This window comes from Heliangelus exortis, chromosome 7 (assembly GCF_036169615.1).
Source record: "Heliangelus exortis chromosome 7, bHelExo1.hap1, whole genome shotgun sequence".
NCBI lineage: Eukaryota > Metazoa > Chordata > Aves > Apodiformes > Trochilidae > Heliangelus > Heliangelus exortis.
This window is the reverse complement of record NC_092428.1, coordinates 9,877,444-9,892,265: the sequence shown is the minus strand read 5'-3', so window position 1 is coordinate 9,892,265 and position 14,822 is coordinate 9,877,444. Positions and strand designations below refer to the sequence as shown.

At 39.2% G+C, this 14,822-nt stretch overlaps 1 protein-coding gene across 4 annotated transcripts in view; it reads left to right on the top strand.

Annotated features, from left to right (window-relative positions):
• The window catches only part of PCGF5 (polycomb group ring finger 5), a 64,940-nt gene that overhangs the window by 20,261 nt on the left and 29,857 nt on the right, over positions 1-14,822 (top strand). For 2 of the 4 annotated variants that reach the window (XM_071748731.1, XM_071748728.1), the window contains exons 1-2: positions 9,620-9,771; positions 10,239-10,547. In XM_071748731.1, coding sequence (XP_071604832.1) covers positions 10,436-10,547 — 112 coding nt within the window. In that variant the 5' untranslated portion in view covers positions 9,620-9,771; positions 10,239-10,435. Of the gene's footprint in view, positions 1-9,587; positions 9,772-10,238; positions 10,548-14,822 lie in introns of those variants that run through there. The other 2 variants (XM_071748729.1, XM_071748730.1) reach the window with 2 other exon arrangements.

The following is a 14,822-nucleotide window of genomic DNA, read 5'->3' as shown; positions in this document are numbered from 1 at the left end:
AGCCCAGCATTTGTCCACACTTACAGTGGATTATTTTTCCTTATATTTAAATGGGATCATGTTTCAATTTGTGTCCGTTGCTTCTGAGAGTCTCCTGCTTTGTCTTATTTACTTTGCCCATCAGGTATTCATACACATTGATAAGAAGCCCTCTGAGTAAGGATATGGAAACATTTCTCTCAGTCTCTTCTCACATGACAGATGCTCCAATACCTTAATTATCTTAGTGGCTCTTCAAGCACCTTGTATCATAAAATCATGAACAGAGGGAGAAAATCATGTGGTAGAGTAGCAGTTTCACTTTTTGTTGTCAATATTTGCATCTTGTCTGATTAATGTCACTGAACTCTGTGGCTTTGAAGAAGCCAATTGAGGAAGCAGGGATCTTCATAATCTTTTGTCTGTGCTAAATTAATTACTTATTGTATATTTGTAAGTGGTTATGGGTTTATTAATCCCTGGGCACTAAGTACCATATAAATTGGTTCCTGTTTACACCAGTACCAGTGGTTTAGACAATAACATCATTGAGAGGTCATGTTCGTAATGAGGATGTTTCCTCTAAAATTAAAAATACTGACCTTTCTATTAATTAAAAATTATGTTTCTAGAGATTTGGACAGGTAGTCCAGACAAACTATGGAGCTCCTTTTTTCTTCATCAAAAAGTGACTGTATGTAATTTATCTACAACAAAACATCATACTTTCCATTTCTCTTCTTTATAACAGTCTTTGTTATGTGGTTTTGTTAGCAGCACGTTAATTATACCAAAAATTGTAATTTTCAGGAATATTATTGAGTCCCTTTATACTAAAATTCAGTTTGTCCTTATTGATTGAGGGACACTAACATAAAATAGGATTACTAGGAAGCAGTTCAGAACCTCACCCTGAGGGTTATCAACTATTCTTGCATTTTTTTTTTACACCATTTGTTACATATTTAAAAGGGTAGAGGGGAATAGCTTCACTGTTACAAATGTTGAGACCGATAGATGCAATAAAGAAATCTGTAGAAATTTAAAATTTAAATTGTATTGGATAAAAGTGTAAATTGGCAGTTTATGTTTGACAGTAGTTTTTTTATTTATTTTCTAACAATGGTTTTTCTCATTATTTTATTAAGTAGCTGCTTAGTGGAAGGCATAACCCTGAAGTACATGTTTTAGTATTCCTGACTGATAGAAGGTTATGGAGGCATCAGTGTTTCTGACAAGTTTAAAAGACAAAAGGATAAAATCCTAGACAGTGTTCCAGATTTTTCAGCAGGAAAATGTAAATCTCCTTAATTTTATTCCTACTGAGCTGTGGCAACTGAGGTCTTGTATTTAAATGTGAATTACTAAATAGACAGTGTGATTATGATAGGAGCAGGCTACATGTTATATGGATCAAGTTCTCGCAAGGCAAATACCTTGTCAAAAATTCATATTCCCATCTATGGATTTGTGATTAAGGGAAATAATTTTGAGAGTGTCAATGCCTTTTATTCTTAAAAGCCTACCAAGGATATTAGATGAGAGAATGCAGTGAGATTTGCCACGTTAATTGATAGGTGAAACCTTCTAGCTTTAAGCCTCCAGTACCTAACCTTATCAAAGAGCTGAATAGAAGTCATATAAAAAAAAAGTGTATGCAGGTTATAATAATGTAGAGAGGTCAGATCTTGTATAGTGTCTTTAGTGCAGTTGATTGCCTACTTTTAGAAAAATAATGAAATTTATTTACCAGGTAGTACAATTCATTACCAATTATGGAAAAGTTTTCAAAGTTAAAAGTGTTTGGACCATTTTTTTTTTTTTAAAATATGTTGATACTACTAAAAAGAAAGAAAGGCATTTAGCAACCTCAAGTTGAGGTATTATATCTGAGATAAATCTCATATCTTAAAATCTCTTAGTGTTTGACAGCAACAATAGGATTTAGAACTCCTACTATACAGATTAGAAATAGCAGTAAGGTATGAAAGAGTAGCAAAGAGTGATGCATGGTTTTTGCTGTTTTTATACACTTTTATACAACATAAGAAAGTCACTTACATATACAAGTGTGCTGCTGCATGGACTTACATACTAAGCTTGATGCAAGTGAATAGTAGCCCACTTTAATGAGCTGGACTGTGGACTTGCATGGACTATGTGCATGCAAAGTGAAGAATGAATGGTGGTGTTTCTAGAATCAGGGCCTAAATATGAATAGAAACATAATTCACTTGCCATTCAAGTAAAGACATCCATGCAGGAGAATGGAGTGAATTTAGCAAGAATGTAATTGCTAAATGACAGCTTTTTGAAGAGGAAATAGAGATTTGGGGTTTTAAAATATAAAACAAGAATCTTAATAGGATGACCCAGTTTGAGCAGTTGTCAGACCTTTTCAGTAACTGCCACTGGATATCTAAGGAGCAAAGCAGACATTATTTTATTGTGTTCAAACAACTACATCTCTAGAAATGCTTTGACTGTACTAGTGTGCTTAAGAATTGATTTATTAGGCTAAAAAGCATGTCATTTAATCAAGTATCACCTACATTTTGTACCATCATTTTCTTTTTGCAGAATTTTCTAGCATAGTAGTTTATGATCCTGTCTGAGAGTGAACAAGTATCTGCAGACAGTACAGCTTTATAAAAAGAAGGGTGGTGTATATTCTATGTCTTCTGGGAGGGAACCAGCCCTGCTCTGTCCAGAGCCTAAAAAGAGGGAGTCCCAGCTGCCATAGCCTACTCAGCTAAAAGCCACCTCATCATCTCATTAGCACCAAGCTCAGCCTGGGCTTGCAAGCATTACAAGGAAGCTCACCATGCAGTAGGGTAAACATAGCCTCACAGCTTTTGTTTGATTTTGTGTCCCATATGATTAAATGCATATCAACCCAGAACATGCTGTTTACATGACACAGAGTCTGGAGGCCATGATTTTGTAACTGGAAAAAAAATGCAAACTTTCTTTTACATAATTGAGAATTGGTTTAAACAGTTTTCTTTAGAAAACTCAGTGATGATAATGTCAGTCGCAGGCACCACCTAAGCTAACTTTTCTGGTTCACTGCAGTCATGGGACTGAGGTTAGGAAAACAGCATTGTCAACCTCCTGAGCTAAAAGGACTGCAGAATTGGCATGCAATGCCAAGTTATAGGCTGAGGAGTGATTGTTAACTTGAGAATAGCTTCTGGCTAGAAACCTGAGTTTGTCTCTCCCTAAAGCTGGCATATTATTCAAATGAAGTATCAGTTCAAAGTATCAGTTTTGATTAATCTTTTTCTATTACCATATTGGATGAAAATTATTAATATTTCAAGACAATGTTTTCAGTAAAATGTTATTAGCTAATGTGAATTCTTACAAACACCCAAATACATAAAGAACTTCAGGTTTTGCTTATTGTTAGGGAAAGGCACTACTCAGTAAACCAAATTCTACTGTGACTATGGTTGGGTGGACTGGATCACAAGGAACACTCAGATGCACAAACTTTGTCTCTATATGCTAAATTGCCATCAAAAAGGTCATATGAAAAGGTGAATCTAAGGTTGGAGTATCTTGGTCTGCCTCCTATTTTCTCTTAACGTATCCAGAAAAAATACATTTATTTACAAGTTAAAAATTAAATTCCCAAGTATTTCCAATTAGGTTTCTTCCAATGAAGCTGACTGTTTAATTGGCAGACAAAGTGACATGAATGAGTCTTCCCATGCAGTTCAGATGAAATGGAGTTCAGGAGTTCATCCAACACGGTGTTATTAAGTTCAAGGTTTTATTCCTGAGAGAGCTGGAAACAGAACTCCTATTGAAAATTGATTGAAGTAGTGTAGTTAACTCCCTAAAACATGCTGAATGTCATTAATTTGTCTTGTAAAAGATGAGGCGATTTGTTTGCTACTTTTCTATTTCCTTTCAACCCTCTTTGTTTGCTTGTTCTGCCATCATAATGGGTATGAGTAGATTTTTTGAGGATTGCTTTTGCTGAGCTTATTGGACTTTTGAATTTTTTTAAATTTAAGAACTAGTAGTAAGTCTTGCTTTTAATTTTGTGAAGCTGTTTGACATGTGTGATACAACTTCCTTTGTATTCCTGCCAGTTTTCAACCGTAAGAAAAAAAACCTGTTGGTAGCAATTTTAGCAGGAGAGATTGGAGGGTTCTCAGAGTTTGTCCTCAATTTCCCAGAGACTGAAAGATGTCATGTCTATGAAACTATTTGAACACTTCACATTATTGCTTAGCTGAGCTGTATATGTTGAAGTAAGCAGCTTTGATATTTTCAGGGGGAAACTGAGTGAAAAATGCATATAATATATACTTGTACATATATTACATATATATGATGCAGTATAGAATGGAAGAAGGATTTTTGTTGTTTTTTTTTTTAAGTAACTGTATTATAGCAAATAGCCATTAGGATGTCTTGTGGAGAAGCACAGACTTCACTGAGGCACAATTAGAAAACTCAAAACCTGTGCTTATACTGGTATAAAGGTACATACATAAGGGTACATACTGGCATAAAGGATACATATGCAGAGTTGGCAAAGTGTTTGGCCCATGACCAACAGATCCTGGAAACCTATTGGGGAGCCACAGTCTTGCCCATGCAGACAACAGCTTTATTCAGGCTGGCCTGTGCATGTTACACCACTGCTCTGATTGTCACTGATTGGTTTATTTTTTTCCATTGTGTAGTTGCAGGGAGACTTGAAATAGCACTAATTCCTGAGTAGATTTTCTCTGGAAAAGCAACAGAATAAGCAAATGATATGGTTGTAGAGAGCAGAGTAGAAGGTAACTAAGCTGGCAGAAGTAAACTATCTGATAGCAATACAAGTAAAGTGGTTAAGAAGTATGGTGGTTAAGTAAAGTGGTTAAGAAGATTATACAAAAATAGAAATGGCAACAAAGTTGTGATTGCTATGAGTTCAGAGGAAGCCTAATAAACTATGCAGTGTAAGGGAAATAACTGGCCGGTGACCAAAAAAATTAATTCAGAAAAGGCAAAATCTTTGTGGTTCATGGAGAGCAAATAATTCAAGACCAAGGGGAGTTATTTCAAATTATGTCTCTTCTTTAAGCTGTTACCAAAATGTGTGATTATTACTTGCTCTAAGTACATATATGAATTGCTATAAATTTATATAAAATATAGGACTGACTGCTTTGGTCATTCTCTATGGTTCCCCACAATTGCAGGCAACTGTGAAATAATGCCTACTCCATTTCAGCCTAAAGAACATATCACGAAACCACAACATTTTTTTCAGTACCCTGTAAAAAACTAAAGAGGATATATGATCTTGTATACTTCATGCTGTTGGGTAAAGGCAAACCCCTCTTCACCATGTCACCAAGAATCAATGAAGCATAAAGAAAAGAAAAAAAATTGCTGTGGCATAGTGCAAGACTCTATACCATATTGAAGACCTTTTGCTTCTGAAGATAAAATAATTTCAATTAGATCATTCTCACATGGGGAAGTAGCTTAACTATGTGACAGCTTATACCTTTACTGTGGGGTTTTTTTAAAAAAAACAAAACAAAACCAAAACCAAACAAAAACCAGAAAGCAACAGTTGATAACCAACAGTTTGCACAGTTGGACACTAGAGTAAGTGAACAGAGAAACTGATCAGTGGTATCATGGAAGTTTGTCCTGCTTTCTCTGGCAAGTTTCTGGAGATGTTTGTGTCTGATGCATACCATCATGCATATTAAAATTATTCTTCAACAATACAAAATAGTAACAAAATAATCAAGGCAACACAAGGAAAATACTTTTTAAGAATAAACTTATCACTCTTAATTCTTAAAACTACATCTTCTTCCAGCTGAGTAGTTTGAATTCTGCTGTGATAGATTGGAATTTTTAAATTTCCAATAACCACAAAGACTGTAACCACCACTCTTAAGCCTATTGTTCACAGCGAGGTATGTCAAGCTGGTCAGATCTTCCCTCAGCATGTTTAATGGTCAGCTAATATCATGTTCAAAACCAGGTAGTTTTTTCACTTGAACCTCTGCATTCAAGTGTCTAAAGTTAAGATGTCTCCTTCAAGCTAGTCAATTTTATTTCACAGTTGTGATTTTTTTTTCTTGTGGTGGTGATCTCCCTCTTCCACTGCTACAGCCTTGTTCCTCATTTTTATTTCTGTTTCTTTAGCTGGGAAAAGAGAGTGTGTGCTATGGCTGATCAGTATTTTAGTGTGCTAAGGATATCTTCAACAATACAGATCTGCTCATCTTTCCCTTGGTAACGTCTAAGTTGATTCCCTCTCCTTTATTAGCATGCAATTATTATAAAACTTGCATGAACTTTAAAATTTCCTTGAAATTAGTTCAACAAAGGTGGCAATTCCAAGGGAAATTCCAGCTGGACCTAAGGAAAATAATTCACAATGACGGTTGCCAAGGGTTGAGACAGGTTGCCCAGAGAGGCTGTAGAATTGCCATCCTTGGGTATATTCAGATTTTGTTTTGATAAAGCCCTGAGCAATCTGAATTAACTTTAACATTTGACGTGCTTTGAGTGAGGGCATTGAACCCCGTGGTGTACAAAGTCCCCTCAAACCCTATTTGTATATGGTTCTATTCTAGATACTGTTCTGGGTGATATGGGATTTTAACACTGGAAATAAAAGATCCAAAAGTGGTTATATTTGATCTATTTTTCATACCTGAGTAAATATTTAGTAGTTTCAAGCAAGTTGCCAGGAGTTGGAGGGAGGTGATCTTCCTCTCTGTTCAGCACCGATGAGGCAACATCTAAAGTGCTGTCTCCAGTCCTGGGCTTTTCAGTACAAGAAAGATATGAAGTGAGTTCAGCACTGACGCCTGAGGGACTGGCACAGCATTCCTGTGAGGAGAGGCTGAGAGTGAGGGGACCACTCAGGTGAGACAACAGAAGGCTTGGGGGTGGGGGGTGTCCTAGCAGCACATCTAAATACTTGATGTGAGGGAATGAAGATGAGGAAATCAAACACTTCTCAGTAGTGCCCGGTGACAGTATGAAAGGTAATGGGCATAAACTGAAGCACAGGCAACCACATCCTATCACATGAAAACAATTTTTTTACCATGAGGGTGGTCAAAGCTGGAACAGATTGCCAGGTTTGAGGTGATGTGCCCTTGAGGTGGGGTAGTCCCATCTATGGATACATTTAAAACCCAACTGGACACAGTCCTGGATAACCTGCTCTAGCTGACCCTGCTTGAGCAGAGGGGTTAGCCTAGGTGATCTCAGGAGGTCTCTTCTAACCTAAGCAATCTGTGAAGCTTTCAAGTTTTCAGAAGTCATAAAATGGCATTTCCATCAGATGTCTAGAGACTCAGTATTCAGACTCAGTATTGTGGCTTCCCTCTAAATTAATTCAGATTGTTCCACAGTATCTATTAAGAAAAGTGGAGATTTTTTTCATTGTTTTCCCAGTTGAGATATGTCCCAGTAGTTCTTCAAGCTGTATTTTCATCACTGAGTTGGGAGCTATAATCACCTTCTCTATAATACCATGTTTCCTCTTGCTGATATATATTTACTGGGACTAGCTCAGGTTGTTTGTTTTTTTTTAATTTTGTTTTTCTGAGAACATAAAAAGACTATTTTATTTGATTCAAACACTATTCCTGTTACCTTTTAATTGCTACAAGATTAAAATGCCCATATCACTTATATGGCTCTATATTTTAAAATAAACATGTTGTATGCAATGTTAGGAATTAACTACCTTTGAAATTATAAGGATATCATAAGCATTTATTAGTATAATTTGCTTTCCCCTTGTATGGAGTAAGAATAAGTTTTTAATGTTCTTAATTATGCTACTTTCCTCTAAAAATGAAGGAAGAGGCTCTTCTGCACTGCTTCCCATCTGTTCTGTATGTTGTGGTCTTGGAAGGCACCAACTTCCATCATATTTGGTGAGATTAAAGGGTACTTAACACCTCATAAATACTGTTTGGTATGGCAGGCCCTAGGTCCTACATTGTGCAGAGATGAGGCAAGGATATGTCATGTACACAGTCACATGGCATGGGACTGGTAGTTCTTAAAAAAGGGACTTCAGCATGGTTTGTGGGAATCTATACAAGATGTTTATCTTTGCAACTGCCACAGCTGCTGTGCAATTATTATGGTATGAGCAACCCAGCATAAGAAATGATGTAACAATTTTTAATGTGCTTGAATAGAGCATTTTGTATCCATTATCATGTAAACACGAACATAGCTAATAAATGTGTTCAGAAAAAAAAATTTCAACAGGGACATTTGATAAACTAGGCTTTGAAATATCACTTAGAATTCAGTTTATTTTAAAACAAATCTTACAAGACAGTCATTTTTAAAAAGCCAGGAGAGTTTCAGCAGTTGCTTGTTTTCAATGCATGTATATAAGTTTAATAATGCAGTATCATGCTTAGCCTGCATTCAAGCAGTGCCATTTACACTCATTCTGAAAGAATGTGACTACTAATAAAAATATTCCTATGAGATATATAAATAGTCCATGTTGTCTACTTTCTCTGTTAGAGGTCAGCATCCTCTAATTTTTACTTGGCAGTGTGTGTTTTATAGTATAATTGTGCAAACAGTGGTTAACAATAGAAGGCCAAAACCATCAAAACACAACTTTCTGTTAAAGTATACCACATGCGGTTTCAGAAGGTTTTTAGTTTTAAAAACTTTTGTTCATGCTGTGGAGAAATAATCTTTTACAATATGAACATTTTACCAGGAAAAATTATGCAAACTCTGTTGAATTCTCCATGTGAGGTTTATCATGCATTCACCAGTGCACTGTAACTTTAATTCTAACAGTTCTTAATGCACCTGACTCAGCCTGGCAATTGAATTGATGTAAATGGAGGTCTACTGGAGAGTGATTATTGCAGAAGTAGGAATTGGATGGGAGGAGCAGGCCTAAGCTATTAAAGGCCAAGGATGAAAGGGAGACTGCACTGGAGGGCCTAAGCAAAATGAGTATTTCAAATGCAGAATGGAACTGCAAAGACCTAGCAAAGTCACAGGGATTGTGATGGCATTGCAGCTAATCTAGGAAATGCTTCCTTGTATTTGTTATTAACGTTAAAAGGAGTGCAGATTTTCTAGAAATAGTGCAGTCGAGGAATTCAATTAAGGCAGCTTTAGTTTTATGGATAATTTCCTGGTAATATGGTGCATTTAAGAGACTGCTTCCACTCGTTGCTGATCACTTTGGGGCTATGTGGTCCCTGTCAGAGGGAAGCACATGTGTAACATGTTCAACCGTTCACCGGATTTGGTCCTGACTTAGTCCAGTGGTTTAGTGTTTCCGCTTGAGGGCTGGAAAAATAGGAAAAGTTTCACTCTTCCGCAAGCAGAAGCTGAAGTTCATTTTCAGTAACCGGTGCAAGGGCCGCAGCGGGGCGAGTGTCGCGCAGCTGGCAGCGGGCAGCAGGCTGGGGACGCGGGATGCGCTGCGGCCGCTCCTCTGCTTACCTGTGCCCGGCGTCGCCCTCACCTCCGGCCGGCGGGGCCTCTCAGGGCTCCAGGCATTTTCCGCCCCGGAGAGGCGCTGCGGGCCGCCGCACAGCAGGGCTCGGCGGGGAGCAGCGCCTGCGCGCCCATCCCGCCCGCCCCGGGACTGGCCGAGGCAGCCTGGCGAGGAGGGAAGGAGGGAGGGCTCGGCGGGGGCGGGAAGCGCACGGCGTTTCCCTTTCTCTTTCGCTGGGCGGCCGTCTGCCCGAGGCCGCTGGGCTGCGCCAGGTACAGCAGGGGCCGAAGCGGGGTCTGAAGGCGCCGCAGGTACGGGGTGGGGGGGGGGGGGGGGAGGAGAGGGAGGGACGTGAGTCGGGCGAGCGAGGGGAGAGAGCCCGGCAGCCGGCGAGCTGCCCCGCCCGCCGCTCTTTGCTGCCGCGGGCTGCGCGGGGCTGGGGAGGGCTCCTCCCCGCGGGGGCCCACCCGAGGCCTGCGGAGCCCGGCGCGCCTCGGCGGGGCAGTGCCGGGTGGGCAGCCGGGCGCCCGCTGGGGCAGGGCAGCGGCCCCTGCACCTGTCACCGCCGCCCCGGGCTGATTGTCCCGTCGGCGGCCGCAGCGTGGCGGGAGCAGAAGCGCGGCCTCGGACCGCGGCGGCCGAGCGCCGGGAGCGCAGCTGCCGTGATGTCAATAGCAGTCCGGGTGCCCCGGCCAAGTTGATGGCGACTCTCGTCCCCCGGGGCACGGTCACTGTGCTGCCGGGTTCACACACCTCTCTCTTTGCCCGTATGTTACAGGTAGGAAAATGACTCGCCTGGCACGGGAACAGGAGTTACGACCCGTGGCCCTGTGAGACCTCCAGAATTAAGAGCAAATGCCTGGAGAAGTCCAGTTGCACAGAGCAGCGTCACAGCACTTGTGAACCGTGGGCATCGACGCCTCTCAGAATTGCTCCTCTGGCCCTGAGCATTCTGCCAGCATTGCTGCCCCACGAATGGCTACTCAGAGGAAGCACTTGGTGAAAGATTTCAATCCTCATATCACCTGCTATATCTGTAAAGGCTATCTCATCAAGCCAACTACAGTAACTGAGTGCCTCCATACCTGTAAGTACAACTTTGGGAAATACTCCCTCCATCACAAGTGATATTCCTTTGAAGTGTTACATGTTTAATATGATCTCTGTGCTGTTTTTTGTTTACATATGAAGTGTTGTGTGAAATGCTACACAGTGTCTGGTGGGGTTTCCTGGGCACTGGTCTGTCATCTGGCTCATCTTGAGGGCACGTGGACTCTACTTAATACCTTGCAGAGTAAAGTCACCTCTTTTCCTTTCCCCAAACTAGTGGTGATTGCGCTGGCTGTAGCACTAAACGTGTAACACTACAGCATAGATGATCAAGGAAAATCATTAGGGGTCGGGTATGGTGTTTTCATAATATAACTCTGCTTTTGAAACTAAAGCAAATGTGTCTGTTGGCAGCATGCATGATGGATACACCAGTTTGGTCAGTACTGGCTCATGTCTCTCTGTGATGTGTTCCTTGGGCACAGAAATGCTTGCAAGCTGGCAAAATACTTATTTAGAGAGTAGATCTCTTAGTGACTCTGTCTCAGGAAAGAGACGTCTTATTCAGGGTGTCTTATGCTCTTAATGCTTCTAAAACGTTGTGTATGAATTATACTAAATGTATGAATGGGCCTATCAAACGCAGTCATCTTACTTCTACAAGCTAAATTAATTACATGCTTCATTTTTAATATTTATTCCTGAACAGATGATAGCTTGCTTGAAAATTTGGTGTCTTTCAAAATAAAATCTGAATTCCCCTATAAGAAGGGGAACTGTGTGTTTTCTGGTATATTTTCTATTTTTAAACCTTTAATAAATATCAGTTAAAAGCCTGGTCTTGGCCTTTCCTGTCATTTCTGCATGGTGTTGTTCTTGCAGTTATTACTGTCTTCACTGTTAGGTTTTAAATTATGGTGTTATGTCCCTACTATATCAAGTGCATAGAGAATTGAAGCATTCCTGTATGTTGTTCATAGTACAAAGTTTGCCATTATAATAATATTAGTTTTAGATTAGTTTTTGCAAAAAACTAAACTTTTTCCAAGTCTAATATCAGCTAAGGATTATGAAGTGTGTTTTGGTATTATTCTTCTGATTTGGGTTACTTGGTAAAGGGATTTATGTTCAGGAGAAGCTAAGCAAAGGGTCCTTATAGGAATTTGAAATAAAAGAGGAAGGAGAGAGGTATATTAGCTATTAATTAAATTATCTTCTGCTGAAAGAAAAAACTGGAAAATTCCAGCATTAGTTAATTTTTTTATGGTAACTTTTCAAAAGGTTGGGGTGAAGGGAAGTTATTGCATCAGAAATCAGCTCAGACTTAGTAAAAAAATTGGTTTTATTATGGTATATTTCTGTTTAGATAATTCGTTTATTTACTTTTGCTCCAATTACAAAACAATAATTTCTCGGCAACATCTGTTTCTTTTTTTTCATTTTGTAGACTTTGAGCTTTTCACTGAGACAGCTCTGTTACTGTCTCTAGATTAGCACATGTGATTTTTCTTGAGCTTACACACAGATGCACAGGTCTCCTCACAGAAATGCTGCCGTATGTTTGGTTCATTCAGTAGAACTGCAGGAATAAGGTGGTTTTTCTTAAAGCAAAGCTCAGTTGCCAAAATATGAAGCTTACAAAGATGGAAAGGAGAACAGAAAACTTGATATGGAAGTCTTGTGTCCGTAGAGGAAAAGGTTCTGTGTGTGGCAGAATTCAGGAAGATACTCTGAAGTGTTTTGCCCTTTTGCTTTCAGAAAATACTTAAACTTTTTTTAGAATGCATGTATGGTTCTTCGGTCATGTTTAAATATTTAAGACAAAATATAATTATTCTAACTGTCGTTTGATATTTGTCTTGTAATACTAATTGCCATAATTCAAAACAGTGTTGCACAAATGATTAAAATCTGCAGATATTAACGGTTTAAGAAGCAGCATAAATTCATTAGATACCAGAAGTGCAACGTATTATTCTGAACAAGATGAAAAGCATGCATTGACACAGATGTTCTCCAGTGATCACAGAGAAACTTGTGATTATTAATTACAAAATCAGTAGTTTATTCACCTCTTCTGTGTTTGCTTTAAAATGTTAAGAAGTGAAGTTCTGATCTGAGAAATGTGTGCCTTTTTAATAAGAGATGTTTCTTATAGAGATTTTGGAAATGTTGGAGAGGCATATCCACCGTTTACTAGGAAGAATAAATGCAGCTTGGGTATCATCAGTACAAACTTTCCTATATCTCTTGGGAAGAAAGTTATTATATTGCTAAAAAATAATGAGTTATTCTGCAAATTCAGTGCTTAATTTCTGTTTTACTACTTGGAACAGAATGGTTTTGCCTCATGGACTGTGGCTTTTTTTTTTTTTTTTTTTTTGAGCCTGTTACATAGTCAAGGATGTTGAAGAGCTACTCACTGAAAGGGTCTAGATATAAGATAAAGAGTGCATCCCATAGTCTGAATCCTGAGTCACTCCTTTGTTTTATACAGTCTGTGCTTACAAAACCTGGAAAATAAACTTTCCTCAGGAATATTTTTAATGTCCTAAAAAAACATCTTTCTGTTTACACAATCATAGAAATGTTATTTGGAAGGGATATTTGGAGGCTGTCTAGGCCAGCTTTGTGCATGAGGCAGGTTAATTACCAACACTGTACCAGGTCAAGCCATGGCTCTGTGTAGCTGAATTGTGACTTTCCAAGCAACAAGTCTCCCCAGCCTCTCTCAATAACAATTTCCAGTATTGTTCTATTTATGTAGTGAAGAAGTTTTCTGTATGTCCTACAAACCAACTACTTGTGACCATTGCTCTTTGTAATACTATTTGCTAATAACAAGAAGAGCTGGGCTCCCTCACACCTGTAGCTGCTATTCAAATGGTCTCAACTGTAATTAGATCACCTTAAGCCTCAACTATGATTTGCTTTTGGTGAATTGATATTGTCTATTCCTGATTACATTTCTGTCCCTCATGTCATTGAAAACTGTTTCCAAGGGACATGATGTGACCTGCCAGCTTTCCAAGGAGTTAGGGGAGACTGTTTAGCTATACTCTCCTGGGTCATCCTTTCCATCTCTCTTAAAGGTGGGCATAACTCACTACCCTTTTTCCAGTCATTTGGCACCTCCCATAATCACCATGATTATTGTTTATAAGCTCTCAGGTTGGTGAATTGTACCCAGCCTATAGATTTGAATATATCCAGTTTTTCTAATTAGGCCCTAATCTGCTGCTTCCTAGCTGCTGGTCATCACTCCCCTTCCCAAATCATGCTGGTGTGAGCAGGGATCAGACTCTGCCCATAAAGATCAAGTATTTTTCATATTAATTGGGAAGCTTGTGTGCTAAGAAGCTCTTCTGATGGAATTCCCTGTAGCTCTTGAGGTGTAAATAACTTCTCTTTAAAAAAAACTAAGACAGCTTTTCTAAGTACCTTATTTTCTAGCTGTAGCCTCCCTGCAAAATCTGACATTTTAAAACAAGATTCAAGTCCCAACTCTTGAAGTTCAGAATCCTAACTCTGCTGTTTAACTTTGTATCCTTGCTGGAGATACTGAACTCATTCATCATGTGGTCACTACAAGGCACTCTGCCATCTGTGGCTGTTTTCATCATCAGTTTATGAACAGCAGATTAAGTAGTCATTACTCCTAGTTACTCTCTATTATTTGCCTTAAGGAACTGTCAATCAGTGCAGTCTAGAAACTTTCAGAAATTGCCTTCCATGAAAGAAAATGACCAGAGATGTAAGTTTCAATATCAAACCAATAAGCTTGCAACCAGAGTGTTTTTCAAATCTTGCTAAAAACTTGCAGTCTCATCAGGAGATCCCACCAGAACTTTACTGCAGCAAAACTTCCTTTCCTCAGAAAAGCAAGCAGGTATGCTTTTGTGTTCCTTCTCCTGCAGAAGCTTCAGTCAATGGCATGTAGGAGGACTTAAGGGTTAATGGAGATGTGTAATTTTGTAATAGAATGTTTCAACCCAAAAAGCCTTTCTTGATCCCTACATACTGACATTATCTCTCCCTTTTAACAGAAGGAAATTTGGTCTGGCCATGTCTGGTAATTGTAATCAACAGTAGAGTAGCCTCATATGTGCAGGTTTTGAGAAGGGTGGTTAAGTATCTTAAAAGTTTCCTATCCTACTCTTATGGAGACACTTTCCTAAAAGCAAGTGCTTTTAAAGCAGGTTTAAGGTAGCCCAATAAACACTTCATTAAACATACCAAAGGGCTTGTTACATCTCTATGCCATCATTGAGATGGGTTTGGTGTTTCACGGGCTGTGCTTATCCTGTGCCCC